The sequence below is a fragment of the Giraffa tippelskirchi genome, chromosome 2, assembly GCF_054371585.1.
Source record: "Giraffa tippelskirchi isolate mGirTip1 chromosome 2, T2T-mGirTip1v1.2.pri, whole genome shotgun sequence".
In the NCBI taxonomy this organism is placed as follows: Eukaryota; Metazoa; Chordata; class Mammalia; order Artiodactyla; family Giraffidae; genus Giraffa; species Giraffa tippelskirchi.
This window is the reverse complement of record NC_137276.1, coordinates 222,662,310-222,678,489: the sequence shown is the minus strand read 5'-3', so window position 1 is coordinate 222,678,489 and position 16,180 is coordinate 222,662,310. Positions and strand designations below refer to the sequence as shown.

At 42.6% G+C, this 16,180-nt stretch overlaps 1 protein-coding gene and 1 non-coding gene across 3 annotated transcripts in view; both read right to left on the bottom strand.

Annotated features, from left to right (window-relative positions):
* Nucleotides 1–1,932: 1,932 nt before the first annotated feature.
* Nucleotides 1,933–16,180, bottom strand: part of BACH1 (BTB domain and CNC homolog 1) — a 122,245-nt gene continuing 107,997 nt past the window's right edge. The window contains exons 5-6 of one of the 2 annotated variants that reach the window (XR_014073341.1): nucleotides 4,509–4,699; nucleotides 1,933–4,398 (exon numbers count right to left, since the gene is read on the bottom strand). Coding sequence is in view for 1 of the 2 variants with exons in the window: in XM_081557929.1 (XP_081414055.1) it covers nucleotides 4,649–4,699 (51 nt within the window). In the remaining variant the exon portion in view is untranslated. Of the gene's footprint in view, nucleotides 4,700–16,180 lie in introns of both variants that reach the window. The other variant, XM_081557929.1, reaches the window with a different exon arrangement.
* LOC145539975 (U6 spliceosomal RNA) lies at nucleotides 6,510–6,617 on the bottom strand. The gene has a single exon (XR_014078112.1). It is a non-coding gene; the product is annotated as a U6 spliceosomal RNA (small nuclear RNA).

Here is a 16,180-nt window from a genome sequence, read left to right as displayed (position 1 = left end):
GTTCAGGGTATATGGGTTCGATCCTTGGTCCTGGGGGATTCCACGTGCCCAGGGGGCAACTAAGCACGAGGGTGCCTAGAGACCACGCTGTGAGATGAGAAGAAGCCGCTGCAATGAGAAGCCCATCCATGGCAATGAGACCCCCACTCACCGCAACTTTAGAAAGCCAGAGCACCACAGGGAAGACTCAGCGCAACCACAGATGAGTAAATAAATAAATCTAGGGCTGAGTGACTACAAGACATTCTCATTTTACACAACAGCAAAAATGAATAATTAAGAAATCAAAAGACATATCGTCAGTGTGAGTTCACTAGAGAAAACACAGAGGTGGGGTAAAACAGGACAGATAATCCAAAACCAGTGTTAACAAAGTAAGTGCTAAATGACTGTTATTGCTTCAGCATATCTTCCAAATTGAGGTTAATGTAACATTAGTTTGTGTTGAATCAATTTGTCAACAAGTGCTAATTGAACACCTCTGATGTCCTTTTCTTCAAAGCACAACCACCAATGGAGACACCCAGAAAGAGAGTATTTGGGGAATTCCCTGAAGGATGTAGGAATTACATCATGATATGAGTAACGTGTATGTGTATAAGAGACATTCGAGTAAACTTTAAAGGGATTATTAGAAAGTGAGAAAGTTATCAGGGTATTCTCTCCTCTGTCTCTGTCTAGAGTATAGAAGAAAAGGAACATAGCGTATATTTTAAAAGGAACAAATATAATGAGAACCATGTCCAAAGACATCTACTCCACATCTCAGTTCAATGTGAAGTTTTCCTCCTTCTGACTTATTTCACTCTATATATATTGACAAATATATATGGAATCTGGAAAAATGGTACAGATAAGCCTGTTTTCAGGGCAGGAATAGACACAGACATAGAGAACAGAGGGGTAAACACAGTGAGGGAAGGGGAGGGTGGGATGAATTGGGAGATTAGGATTGACATATATACACTACCATGTGTAAAATAGCTGGTGGGAACCTGATATATAGCACAGAGTGTTCAGTTCAGTGTTCTGTGATGATCTAGATGGGTGGGATTGGGGTGCGGGGGTCAGGAGGAAAGCCCAAGAGGGAACAGGACATATGTATACCTGATACACTTCGTTGTACAGTAGAAACTAACACAACATTGTAAAGCAATTATACATTTGCTGAAAACAAATAAAAAAACATTTGCTGTTCAGTTGCTGTGTCGTGTCTGACTCTTCACAACAGCTTTGACTACAGCCCACCAGGCTGCTCGGTCCAAGGGATTTCCCAGGCAAGAATACTGTAGTGGGTTGCCATTCCCTTCTCCAGGGTATCTTCCAGATCCAGGGATTGAACCTGGATCCTCTGCATTATAGGCAGATTCTTTACCATCGGAGCCACTAGGGAAGCCCACTAAAACTTTTAATGTTTTTTTAAAAAATGTGAAGTAAATTGTTGCTAAATTCGAACTCAAAACCAGTATGTCTCTTACTGAACTCTGTGTTTACTGGATCCTGCCAAGAAGTCAGTTCATGAAATCCACTTCTTCGGAAAATCTCCAGGGAGAGAATTTCTGAAATGAGGATTCTGAAGTACAAGTATGTGGGTTATTTTTCTAATTTCCCACAACACATATGATTTCTCATAATTAAAATGCCCAGGGTTTTTCTTTGATTTTTATTAGGTTATAAAACTGGTGGGGTAATTATTCATGTTAAAAAGAATTATTTTCAGTTTTAAGCTATCACCATATTCCAAACTCTTTTCAATTTCTCTTCATCGTGGTGAGGCTATATTTATAAATGTAGAATAAAGTCACCCAGATGATAATATTTCAAATACTCTCTGCCTTCTTTTTAATTAATAAACCCAAAAGCCATCTTTTGCAGAAATGACTGCCTTAAGCTTCAAAAAAGTTTTCAGCTTAAAAGTAGCAAAGCTCAACATTTTATAGTTGGCTGTTTTATTGCAAATTTATGTGGTAATAGGAAAAATCAGAAAATTGAATCAGGAGATTCAAAAGATGTTAAAGTATGACAGAAACCAACACAATATTGTAAAGCAATTATCCTCCAATTAAAAATAAATGTAAATATAAATTTAAAAAAAACACAAAAGATGCTAAAGGGGACATTTTCCTCCCTCCACACACCACCCTCCTTAAACTTTTACAAAATGCAAAAAAAAAAAATTCTTATTTTTCCTTTCTAAAATAATTTGACTAAATTTTACTGAAGGCTTTTATTATTATTATGACATCTAAAGAGTTAGAACTGAATGTATTTCTGTGGAAATAAACAAAGACCAATCAAATGAGAACAATGAAGGGCTATTTTTTCAGAACTTGGATAAGAAGTGAGTCGGCCACTGTCCCTTGCATCTTGGCAAAGATGAAAAGGCAGGCAGGGAAGAAGAAAACTTGATGATACAAAACAGAGAGGCTTCATGTGTGTTCTGACTGGAGGCTGTGGGCTCAGGAAAGGTGGAGGAGGGCTAAATCATAACAGGGTATCTTATGTGAATGGTTACGGGTGCATATTTGGCTTTTTCTGGTTGACCGTCAGTTGGAAGTGGGAGAAAAATTTGGGAAGCTGTTTTTAATCAAATTCTGGTCATTTTAGGTCGATTGTTACAAAAATTACTGTTTAGCCTTCTAGATTGTTTCTTTTGGGTTTTTTGTTTGTCTTGCCTTTTGTTTTGTTGCGGGTTTTGTGGTTTTTGTTTTTTTGGGTTTTTTTGCCTTGCATTTTGTGGGATTAGTTTGCATTTAGTTCCCTGACAAGAGATTGAACCCGATGCCTCAGCAGTGAAACCTGGAGTCTAACCATTGGGCTGCCAGGGAATGCTCCCTAGATTGTCGTTAGAAATAGTAGTCTGACTTCTAACAAGTCAGCAGTCTGACATACGACAGGCTGGTTTCCTGGACGGTTTACTGTCAATAAAGGGTTTGGTTTCCCGGGCAAGTGTGTTGTAGGCTGTGGGTCAGAGTTCTATTTTTATATAGGGCCTGGCCATTGTCTGTTTCTATGTTTAGTTTCTCCTTTCCAAGTCAATTATAATTTAATGAGTAGCTGCAATATTGATGTAGTTCAGATTCAGAATGGGACGCCTATCTCGATGGAAATTTAGGCCCAGCAATCAGAGGAGGTGTCATACAATTCCCACCTGTATGAGGACCTGTCCAAGTGATAGTAATCTGGGATCTTTTAAGAGAAAAATCGAAGTGAACCACCCCAGGACAAAGATGGGACCACAAAGAAAGGTCTGGAAAAAAGTCTGGCACAGGCAGATGGTTTCCAGGAAGCAGAGGTAAGATAAATCAGCAATGCCATAAGTTCTAAGACATGAGACAAGATCAGTTCAGTTCAGTTGCTCAGTCATGTCTGACTCTTTGCAACCCCATGGACTGCAGCCTCCCTGTCCATCACCAACTCCCAGGGTTTACTCAAACTCATGTCCATTGGGTCAGTGATGACATCCAACCATCTCATTCTCTGTTGTCCCCTTCTCCTCCTGCCTTCATCTTCCCCAGTATCAGGGTCTTTTCCAATGAGTCAGTTCTTCGCATCAGGTAGCCGAAGTATTGGAATTTCAGCCTCAGCATCAATCCTTTCAATGAATATGCATGAATGATTTCCTTTAGGATGGACTGGTTGGATCAACTTCAGTCCAAGGGACTCTCAAGGGTCTTCTCCAACACTACAGTTCAAAAGCATCAATTCTTCGGCCCTCAGCTTTCTTTATAGTCCAACTCTCACATCCACATGTGACTACTGGAAAAACCATAGCTTTGACTAGATAGACCTTTGTTGGCAAAGTAACGTCTCTGCTTTTTAATATACTGTCTAGGTTGGTCATAACTTTTCTTCCAAGGAGCAAGCGTCTTTTAACTTCACGGCTGGAAATGGGAGAGGACATGTGTCCTAAAGGCCTAAAGGCTCAGAAACAGAGTCCAAAACCACTCTGCATACCTACCAAAACTCATCCACTGGCAACATGGCCTGGAGGCCTGCCTGTTTGGGACCTCTGTCCAATCTGATATTCAGCCTGTGTGCACTGGTTTGACCTCGCAATTAGTCAGTTCCCCATTCCATCATGGTGCCCAAGACAACTGATCATTAAGCATGCATTTTGAATATTACCCCCAGTTCAAAGTGAGAGTCAGAACATAGCCTCAACTAGTGGTTGCCAAGAATAAACTATTTGGGATGTAGTTTTGTAGGTATACTGTTTCCTTTCAGTCTTGTTGTACAGTCGCTAAGTCATGTCCAACTTTGCAACTACATGGACTGCAGCATGCCAGGCTTCCTTGTCCTTCGCTATGTCCCAGAGTTTGCTCAAACTCTCTCCTTTCAGTCTAGATGCTGGGTAACTTGTCTCAAGCTTGACCTGAGCTCAGAAGGTATGAGAAGCTGAAAGAAGGAATCAAAGAAAAGTACCCCTGGTGAGAAGAGGGTACACTTTCCTTGTTGAGTGAGGGCCATAGGAAACCATGAATTTTGAAATCACACACTCATGTCACCTGGGCAGGTTGAAGGGCAACTCCTTGGGGTCTGTGGTCATGGAAGGGATTATGTCAGTGCTGCAACTGAAGTCACTGCAGGAGCTTCTGAAATGGAAGCCCAGGGACATCCTTGGTGATCCAGTGGTTAAGACTCCATGCTACCACTGCAGGGGGCACAAATTCGATCCCTTGCTGGGGGAACTAAGATCCTGCATGGAAAAAAAAGAAAGAAAGAAAGAAAGATGGGAGGCCAAGTCAGAGCAGAGAATGAAGAGGATAAAGAAGAGGATTAATTCTGAGAGTTTCTGCAAGAGAATTGCCAGCACCCCCGCCCCCACCCCCAGAAAATCCCACGGACAGAGGAGCCTGGTAGGCTACAGTCCATGGGGTCACAAAAAGTTAGACACGACTGAGCAACTTCACTTCACACGGTGATGGACATTCCGATGGGTGTTTCTGAGTGTGTGTTCAAAGCAGAGACACTGTCTTTACCACTTCGTATGTTAGTTTGCCCCTGCATCCTTCCAGGTTAGCATCCACCTTGGGTTAAAAAAAATGAGGGGTGGACATTTAATGTACCTTTTTTACCACTTGAATGTTTCATAATAGTTAAGTCCCTTGCTATGGCAGTAAATGAACATATGCTATTTGGGGAAAAATATCCAAAATTCACATATGACCTGCCATAAGTATGGTAAACTAGTTACTAAAATAGCCAAATAATATAAAGGTAGTTTTTAAAATACCTTTTTTTTTTTCAGGTTAATGTTTGAAATCCCATAAATTCTATGATTCCTGGAAAGAAAACTGTACTGAGAGTAATTATGGTGTTATTTTTTTTTTCTAGTTACTTCTATTTAATGGAACTGCATTACAAACCAAGATAGATTTGCTTATTCTGGGAAAGGGGAATTCCTCCCCTTCTTTTGTGCATTTTTAGTTTCCCCCATTTAATTTTGAGAAGTATCTTCTGGCGGGGTGAGGGGGGAGCAGGATTCCCCAGTAGCTCAGCTGGTAAAGAATCTGCCTGCACTGCAGGAAACTCTGGTTCGATTCCTGGGTTGGGAAGATCCCCTGGAGAAGGGATAGGCTACCCACTCCAGTATTCTTGGGCTTCTCTGGTGGATCAGATGGTAAAGAATCCACTTGCAATGCAGGAGACCTGAGTTCAGTCCTTGGGTTGGGAAGATCCCCTGGAGAAAGGAATGGCAACCTACTCCAGTATTCTTTCTTGGAGAATCTCCATGGACAGAGGAACCTGGCGAGCTACAGTCCATGGGGTCACAAAGAGTCAGACACCACTGAGTGACTAAGCATACAGCACATCTGCTGGAGGACAGTGTTGCAGTTGCCGTGTGAACCAGGCCCAATCTCAAGTCCACAAGCCTTTCCAATCAGAACAGATTTTCTCTCAAGAAAAGACACCATCTCTTGGCAATACATTCAGGGATGTGTATAGACATTTCAAATTTTCTGTTTCAGAGCCTTCCAACTTAACTCTTTTTTTAAAGCCCAATTTACGTATTTCTTCTTTTTAATTAATTTTTATTGGAGTGTAGTTTCTTTACAATGTTGTGTTAGTTTTAGGCATACAGCAAAGTGAGTCGCTTTTACATATGCATATATCCACTCTTCTTTAGATTTCCTTCCCATTTAGATCACCACATATCATGGAGTAAGATTCCCTGTGCTAAACAGTAGGTTCTCATTAGCTATTTGTTTTATTAACAGTATCAATAGTATATATATGTCAATCCCAATCTCCCAATTGATCCCATACCCCTCTTCCCCCAAACTTGGTGTCCATAAGTTTGTTCCCTACATCTTTGTCTCTATTTCTGCTTTGTCAGTAAGTTCATCTATACCACTTTTATGGATTTCACACATAAGGGATATTAAATGATATTTGTTTTTCTCTTTCTAACTTACTTCACTCTATATGAGAGTCTCTAGGTCCATGCCTCTGCAAATGGCACTATTTCATTCCTTTTTATGGCTGAGTCATACGCCACTGTAAAAAAATACATGGAATGCTTCACGAATTTGCATGTCATCCTTGTGCAGGGGTCATGCTAATCTTCTCTGTATCCTTCCAATTTTAGCATTTGCTGTTGTTGTTTTAGTCGCTAAATCATGTCCAACTGTTTTGTGACCCCAAGACTATATACACCACCAGGCTCCTCTGTGGGCTTTTCGGGCAAGAATACTGAAGTGGGTTGCCATTTCCTTCTCCAGGGTATTTTCCAGACCCAGGGATCGAACCTGTGTCTCCTGCATTGCAGGTGGATTCTTTACTGCTGAGCCACCTGGGAAACCCTAATTTTAGTGCAAGTACTGTCAAAGCGAACAACCAAATTAACTCTTTAAAGTATGAATAGAGTAGATGATACAGATCCCTCAGCTTGCACACAGTGGGTTGTTGATGATAGTGATTCTGTTGTCTCAGAATCAGTGACTGAGACCTGAAGCAAAAGGCAGAGACACACCAAGCACCTCCCATTCGAGAGACAGCTGCCAACAGCCAGAGGCGTGAACGCCTGCAGAACATTTTAATAGACCGGAGTCAACAAGCTGTACTGATCTCAACCATTCTCCCTGCCCAAAGCAAGCCCAAGACCATGAAGAGGAGAGGGAGGAGAGACTGCCTATTGTGAGTCATCAGTGAAGAGTGGGAGCCTCAGTACTTTCCATGGAGGAAGAAAAAAGGGGACACTCACAGATATTGGGGTGTCAGAAACAAGAGGAGATGGGCATCTTGATCCACAGGGGACACAGGCTGATGGGGCAGTCGTGCTGAGCTGCTCAATCTGTGAGCCTCTCTCAGCCTCTCTGAGCAGGGGAGAGGAGGACTCAGAGGGCAGAGAGAGACTAGCAGGGGGGAAACCAGCCCTTCTGCTGCCTGGCGTTTCCAGGAAACCTGAGTCTGCAGTGACTCATGGTTGACTGCAGAAGGTAGCTGGGCTAAAGCCGTGCTTCCTGTACTCCAAACAAGAGGGCCACACACAGGGTGGGTGTCCCCAGTGATGGGAAAAGAATGTCAGGGTGTATCACTGGTAGGGAAAGCTGCAGTGCGATTCGAAGAACTTGAGCTAGTTAGTCTCCCTTGGTAGGAAACTTGATGGAAACAAGAGATGGAGCTCTGGGCTCATACTAAGGGGTCCATAGAGAACTCACACATGTACCCCAAGAAGGAAGCAGCATGGGATGTCCACCCTCAGGGGGTATCTGTACTTGGTCCATCTCAACCTAAGAAGGAATAGCCAATGGAATTATCTGGAGGTCCAGTGGTTAGGACTCCACGCTTCCACTGCAGGGGACATGGGTTCGATGCTTGGTCAGGGAACTAAGATCCCACATGCCGTGGTGCAGCCATAGATAAATAAACAAGTGTTTAAAACAGGAAGCAATAGCCAAGGGATGGCCAATGCATACCAGCAATGACAGATCCATCCCTTTCCATCTCTCCTCTGTAATCAAGAAGAAAAGTGCCCCCAAGAAATGAGGGATAAGGAGTAAAGAAGCAGACCAAGCCTTCTTCTTCCTCTAAGACCCCTTGGAAAAGTATGCCCAGTGCTAGGAAGAGGAGAGGAGACAGATGGATCTAAAATAGATATTTTAAACTTGACCCGCCATTTTAAAATACTCATAAGTAAATAAAAAATGCATGGAACTCTGTATGAGGCAGCATTTTCCTCCCCAAATGAATAAATATTTGCAGGTTGTAAATTGCAAGAAGAGCTCTCCAGCCATGAGGGATGTAGCCCTGAGGTCAGGGAATCACAATGATGAAGCAGGAGCATGGCAGGCCATTGTTTTCTTGGACTTCAGGAAAACTAAAGGTAAGCAGCAAAGTTTGAAGTATTCCCCCAAAACTTTAATGAAAGATTTGAAATACGTGAGCAACTGAATCACAAAAACAAAAACAGGGGAACTGGTCCCTGTCAGGCTCACCATCACCTCCGGGAATTTGTAGAGGTGAGGAGATCACTTTAGAAGGTATCCTGAGGCCAGGCTCCCCCACTAGAAGGACAAGAAGTAGGTACTTGCTTTGACTCAGAAAAGGCTGGGGAGACAAAAAGCAGCCTGGAGAATAGATAAAGAAGACCTTGCAAGAGCAGAGAAAACTCCCTACCCTAGTGAATACACTAGAGCATTGACTTTCAAACTCCTTGTACCAAAATCCATGGTAAAAAAAAAAAAAAACACATTGTACATCACGACCCTGTCCACATGGACATGCATAACTAAGTTTTATGAAACAATGTTTACTCACTGTGTGCAATGAAGGGACAAGGGTCTTTTACACTCTGTTCTCTTTTTTTAATGCTGGTCACAGCTCATATAAATTGATTTCCAGATCCTAGTAGTCGACCAGTGGCAGTATAAACAACTCTCATTAGAGCGAGATGACTCTTAAGAGGGAGAGGGAATTTGGGTCACACACCATGGACAACATTTGTTTCTTCTCTCCAAATACAATTCCCATGTCCACAGCCCCTTCTTGTGTCATCAGATTGGAATCATATATTCCTTTTTTAAAATGTTTATTTATTTTTAATTATTTGGCCGTGCCAGGTCTTAGTTGTGGCACAGGGCATGTGGGATCTAATTCCCTGACCAGGGATCGAACCTGGGCCCCCTGCACTGGAAGCACAGAGAGGTAACTGCTGAAACACCAGGAAAATTCCTGGCATCATTTACTCCTGATAATCTACTTTCCAGATGAGTTCAAGGATACACATCTCTACTAGTTCTCTTATCTAACTACCTTCCATGCCTTTCTAGCTCTCCCCCTTGTAGACGTGGATTAGACTATCCAACATTGAAATTGAAAGTCACTCAGTCACGTCCGACTCTTTCCAACACCATGAACTATACAGTCCATGGAATTCTCCAGGCCAGAATACTGGAGTGGGTAGCCTTTCCCTTCTCCAGGGGATCTTCCATACCCAGCGTTCAAACCCAGGTCTCCCACATTGCAGGCAGATTCTTTACCAGCTGAGCCACAAGGTAAGCCCATCCGATATTATCTCCACTAATTAAACACTTTCCAATCCCTTGGTGGTTTAGTCGCTACATCGTGTCCGACTCTTTGCTATGCCATGGACTGTAGCCCACCAGGCTTCTCTGACTATGGGATTTTTCAGGCAAGAATACTGGAGTAGGTTGCCATTTCCTTCTCCAGGGGGTCTTCCTGACCCACAAATCGAACCCAGGTCTCCTGCATTGAAGGTGGATTCCTGCATTGCAGGTGGATTCTTTACCGACTGAGCTACAAGGGAAGCTAACCCTTTAAATATCCAGTATGTACAAGTCATCCACAGGGCCTTCTTCATAAGCATGTCTGAATAATAACAGTAACAAGTAACATTTATAGATGCAAGGGTATGTCAATCACTGTCCTCAGCTTTATCAATCTATATCTCTCTATTGGTAATCTTTGTAATCATCCCATAAATAAGGAAGGAGAGGCCCCAGAAGGACAAGTAAGGACACATAGCTGTTAAGTATATACTTTGAATACAGGGGTTCTTGGAAAATTTGCAGGTCATAGAAAAGCATGACACAAAGAATAAGTCTGATCTTCCAATGGTGGGAAGAGGGTCATGAGACATGGAACATCAGTGGGTCTTACGCAGAGCCTCTTCCAGGTTTTACGCTCATGGCATTGATAGAATAACCCTTCTGTACCAAAGGGTTCCAAGCAAGAGACTTCTCGCTCTCTCATGAAGACACACATTTGTTTCAGTTGCAGTTGCAATTTCTACTTTGTAAAGTCAAATCTTGCAATAATTTTATCCCCACAAAACAGAGAAGCAAGATACACATCCTGATAGCATTTGGATGTGTTAACCATCTTTTCCTACCATTTTCACTTGTTTGAATGATTGTAGATCCTGAGTTACTTGGAATATTGCCTAGAAAAGTCCTTCTCAAGGGAAAACTTCTCAGAGTGACTGCGCTCATAGGTCCTCAGTTTTCTATTTAATGTGAGAGTAGAATCTATGGGCATACAAATCATGTTTAACTAACAACGCTAGCTACTTCACTTAAGATGATATTCCTTTCCACTCCTCCAGGGGGCACCATTTACATAGAATTCAATACAAATGGCACCCACAGGGATTAGACATTGTGGTGCTCCTGAAAAATCATCCTGCTTGAAATGCCTTGAGATATCAGACACCTGGAAAAATAAAATAAATTAATCAAATAAGTTAATTGAATTAATGTTCTTGAGGTTGCTTGCTTCCCTTGTAGCTCAGTCAGTAAAGAATCTGCCTACGATGTAGAAGACCTGGGTTTGATTTCTGGGCCGGGAAGATCCCCTGGAGACAAAACCGAGGAAATTACATATTCTCTCTAGAATGTGTTAGTTTCACTATTGGTCAGGACTTATTCTCAACCATTCTTTCTAAGGTGATTTTGCAGATATCCGATTTCATTCCCATTATGCTGATTGTCACATCAAATTCTCTGAGTTCTCTGAGTTCCTGAATGTAGTGGTCATTCTCACAGTATGGTCCCTAGGTACCAGCAGCAGCATCACTTGGGAACTTGTCAGAAGTGCAAATACTTGGGCCCTAACCCAGATCCAATGAGACAGACTCTCCAGGTGTGGTACCAGACATTAGCGTGTTTTCTAGTCTTACAGGTGATTCTAACACATGCTAAACTTTGAGAACCATTGCCTTAACATATAATTTCCAATCCCACTGACACCAGAATCACCCATGACCTTTTTAAAACTATGTTGCTGTTGTTGTTCAGTTGCTAAGTCATGTCTGACTCATTGCGACTCCATGGACTGCAGCATGCCAGGCTTTCTTATCCTTCGCCATCTCCAACTCATGTCCATTGAGTTGGTGATGCCATCCAATCATCTCATCCTCTGTCACCCCCTTCTCCTCCTGCCCTCAATCTTTCCCAGCATCAGGGTCTTTTCCAACGAATCAGCTCTTTGCATCAGGTGGCTAAAGTATTGGAGCTTCAGCTTCAGCATCAGTCCTTCCAATGAATATTCGGGGTTGATTTCCTTTAGGATTGACTGGTTTGATCTCCTTGAGTCCAAGAGATTCTCAAGAGTTTTCGCCAACACCACAATTCGAAAACATCAATCCCTCAGTGCTCATCCTTCTTTATAGTCCAACTCTCATATCCATACATGACTACTGGAAGAACTATAGCTTTGACTATACAGGCCTTTGTCAGCAAAGTGATGTCTCTGCTTTTTACTACACTGTCTATAATTATATCCAATTGAAGCTATCTCATAAGACTTTGGGAGAAGGCAATGGCAACCCACTCCAGTACTCTTGCCTGGAAAATCCCAGGGACGGGGGAGCCTGGTGGGCTGCCGTCTATGGGGTCGCACAGAGTCGGACACAACTGAAGCGACTTAGCAGCAGCATAAGACTTTGTAGGAAAAGTGATATTTGGAATGGACTTGAATGATGGGGGTTGTCCTGTTGGGATGAGGGATGTGCATGTCCAAGGCCAAGGTGAGAGCACAAAGCCACAGGAGTCTGGGGCGTAAGAAACCTGGATTCTCTCAGGGCCACTGGGAGAGTGAGAATAACTTTGGAATCAAAAAGATCTGGGTGGAAATTTTAGTTTTATCACTCATCAGTGTGTTCCTGGTTAAGGCTGCATTTTCTCATCTCTGAAGTGATGGTAGTAGGACCTGCCTCCTGAAAAGGTGTTGGAGGTAAAATGTAGCAAATGCCTCATACTGAGATTGACAGTGAATCCTCTTCCTTGGCCTCCATCACAGCTGGAATCTCATTTGCCCAGCCTGTGAGGGTGCAGGCCTCATCTTACCTAGAATCACGAAACGAGAGTTTCCAGAAGCTGTTTCCAAAGTTTCACAAATAGCCTAACATTTTCACAGCAGTTATTGGGGGTTTTGCCATGAATCAGTGGGAACAATACAGCCCTGAGATTCCACGAGCTATTTCAAACTCTAGATTGATGAGTACAGGAGTTCCTAGGAAGTGATATTTACCAACTGAGAGCATTATAATTGTTAAAGTAGCTGTTATGAGCCAGATCATATTCCTGCTGACAACAGGGAGGCACAGAATTTCAATGGTTGCCTAGAAAATTGAGTAAAAGTTCCCCAAGTTACTTGCCACACACAGGTTTGTTTTTCCTTAATTATCTGGGTAATTGCTTTGCTGCCTCTACCTGCCTTTACCAAGAGACACCTGGGCAGAAGAGTGAGCAATTAGAATGTTTATGGGGCCGCCTGCTGAGTGAAGCTTCAGGCTGCCTATCTTGGTGGGTGACTTCTCCATTGTCAGTGGGACACGCGTATCAACTCCCCCCACTGGAACTAATGAGGCCTTTCTAATTAATCTGGGTCCCCGCTCTTGTGCAATTGCATGGTTTGTCTTTTTTTTAATGTACATGAAATTATCTGCCTAAAATCAAATCATTTCATTGGAAAACATAATACTCAGATCAACTTGCTAATATACATACAAATTTGGGAAGGAGTCAAGACAGAAACAATCAGGTTTCGTCAAGGCTGCAGTTGTTTTCTTAAACATCATTTTTGACAAATCTGTACAAATCAAATCAACGTTCATCAAATACTGTCTCTGAATTAGAGTACAGAGCTCACTAGACCGTTATCACTGGAGTCCCTGAATATAAAATAAGTGGAAAACATTAGAAGAAAAAGTTGAGATTGGAGCTGGTTAAGAGAGTTAGCAAATACACCACTTATGGTGAAGAAAAGACATTTTTCAAAAGCACCAAAATATACTTCTTGGCCTGAACATGGTAGGCCAAGTGCAAGTACAAGTCAAAATGTAACTTAAAGACTCATAGGACTTGAACTGCAGATGCCAAATAATATAGATCAGCTCTCCCTCCTGGATGACACAGGAGGTTCAATCTTGCATACGCTACTTCCTTTGTGTTTGTGAAAAGTCCCATTGTATGGGTCAGGATAGGCCAAGTTATGCTGCAGTAACAAATAACCCCAAGTCTCAATATCTTATTGCTACAAATGTGTACCTATTGCCTGCTTTATTAGTCAGGATTTTCCAGAGAAACAGAACAAATCGTAAATACATAGATAATGAGAAATTGGTTCATGTGATTATGGAGTCTAAAGACATTCCTAAAATCTGCAACCTGGAGACCCAGGAAAACTGGTTGTGTAGTTCAATCCAAGTCTGAAAGCTTGAGACCCAGGGGAGCTCATAGTAGAAATCCCAGCCCAAGCACAGAAGATAAAATGAGATGTTCCAGCTCAAGAACTGAAACAGAGAAAATCAAGAATTCTTCCTTCCTCCTCTTGTTCTGTTTATGCTCTCAACAGGTTGAATGATACCCATCTACACTGAGGAGGTAAATTTACTGAGTCCCATCATTCGAATGCTAATATCATCAGGAAACCCTCTCACAGACACATCTGGAAAAAATGTTTAGTTAATATCTGGGCACCCCATGCTCCACTCAAGCTGACACATAAAATTAACCATCACACCAATATAACATGTCAAACAAAAGTTGGCTGCAGCTTTGACCCACTCACCTTCACCCCATGACCTACAGTGAGGAGCAGCAACATTCCAGGACCAATTGGGAAGGACTGAGGGAAGGGAGACATGGGAGAAATATGCACCAATTCTTAATGCTTCTGCCCAGAAGTGATATATGTTCCTTGTTCCTTGTGCATCGCACTGGCCGCAGCAAGTTAAATGGCCTCTCCTGAGTTCAGCATGGTGGGAAAGTAAAATCCTTCCACAGCAAAAGATGGAGGGAAAAATGAGATGTTAGGCAAACAGAAACTCACTCTACCATACTAATGGAATTCTGATGGGGTCCCCAAATAAACTCTCCTTCTAGACCATGCTCCAAGGACTTCCCCTCAGTTCCCCGCTGCACTTCTTACCACTACTCCATGCAAGCCAGGCTTCTGCTGTATTCAAGGAGAGTTGCAAGCCCCTCCCTCAATTCCTAAAAGTGCAACAAATGCCTGGATGAGCATTTGAGACAATTTATTGAAGGCTTAAAAATAACAAGGAAATTATAAAGGAGAAAAATGAAAGAAAACAATAATACTGGATAGGACATATACACTGGTCCTTGAATTGAGTCCCTCAGCCATATCCCCTCCACTAGTTTTCCTTCTTTGTGGGTTCCCCCAGCCTACCTATCACCTTGAGCCCTCAGTCCCCAGGGAACAGTCCTGACCCCGCTTTTTCTCGCTGAAAGACATCATTCATCATATCCTCACTCACAACCCCATCATAACCCCACAGAGATTCGATTCTGCTCACAAAATTCAGCTCTGATGATTTTATTCATTGTTTAGTGTCTACAGTTTCAATTTCTTGATTCTAAGATAGAATTTTGGCTTTTGCATGAAAAATGAGCCCATAGACTAATTTTACCCAAAGATGACGAGTATCTTCTACCTGGGCAAGAGGAAATTAGAGCTAGATTCATAATACAATTTGTCTCCATTGCACTCCAAAAGATAACTACTCTGTGTGTGTGTGTTATGCTTATTGTCGACATGGATATGCATGTGTAAAGTGAGTACTTCTTTTACATTTTACATTTAAAGTCACTCAGTTGTGTCCAACTCTTTGCAACCCCATGGACTATACAGTCCATGGAATTCTCCAGGCCAGAATGCTGGAGTGGGTAGCCTTTCTCTTCTCCAGGGGATCTTCCCAATCCAGGGATCAAACCCAGGTCTCCCGCATTGCAGGGGGATTCTTTACCAACTGAGCTATCAGGGAAACCAAAAATCTGACACTTGTTTTTTTTCCTCCTGCCGCTTAAGAGAGAGATAAAAAATGTCTGACACTTGCAGCCTATTCCCTCCATTTGGAGACCCCTAGCTTTCCTACCTGTTACCCTCTCATTCCCCCCTTTTCTTTTAGGAGAATTATGCTGTCTAGAGAAAGGGGCATTTTTTTCATTCCGTAACTGCTTCCAAGCTGATAAGGGGCATCGTTCCTAAATTGGTGAGGCAACATATTCTCCCAACCCTCATATTGAGGGTCTCTGATCCAGGGGCCCCAAGTAGTAATTGGAGGAAGCTGCCGCAGCGGCAGGAGTGTGAACAACCATTTGTAACTTAAAAGCCTTCATGTGGCTAGAAACAAATCCAGTTACACAGTTACAGATGCAGGGAGCAAAGAGTAAAAGTGGAACAACCAGCCAAGTTAGAAGTCACATTATGTCCACAGTTAAGGTACAGAGTGTTGCGCCAGTCCATTTTAGGATTATTAGATGTCATCAGATTAAGAAGAGGCATCACATATGATTGTTTTTGTCAAAGGTATTCGCCGACTTGGGGGAAGTCCTTTCCTTGAAGTGGAGATGCCCACCAGGGGGAGCTCTCCACTGATGAAGAGGGGAGTGCTCTGCAGACCCAGCAGTTAGACCGATTGTGCAATGCAGCGTAGGAGTGAGCCCAGGGCAGGAAGGCATTGTCTTGAGGATCAAACGGCAGACTCAGGATTTTTGAAGTCAGCAGAAGCAGGCTCACATAGATTACCAGGCCTGTCCAGATCAAGTTGAAAGGAAGTTGTGATGCTCATTGTCCTTGTAGGAGTCCACATGGTGTGAAGAAGCACTGTCGGAATAGTCTATCAGTAGCCAACATGTCTTGGAGCCTCTGGATGACCCGAAGTCTGTGACTCTCCACGTGGTGTTCCGAT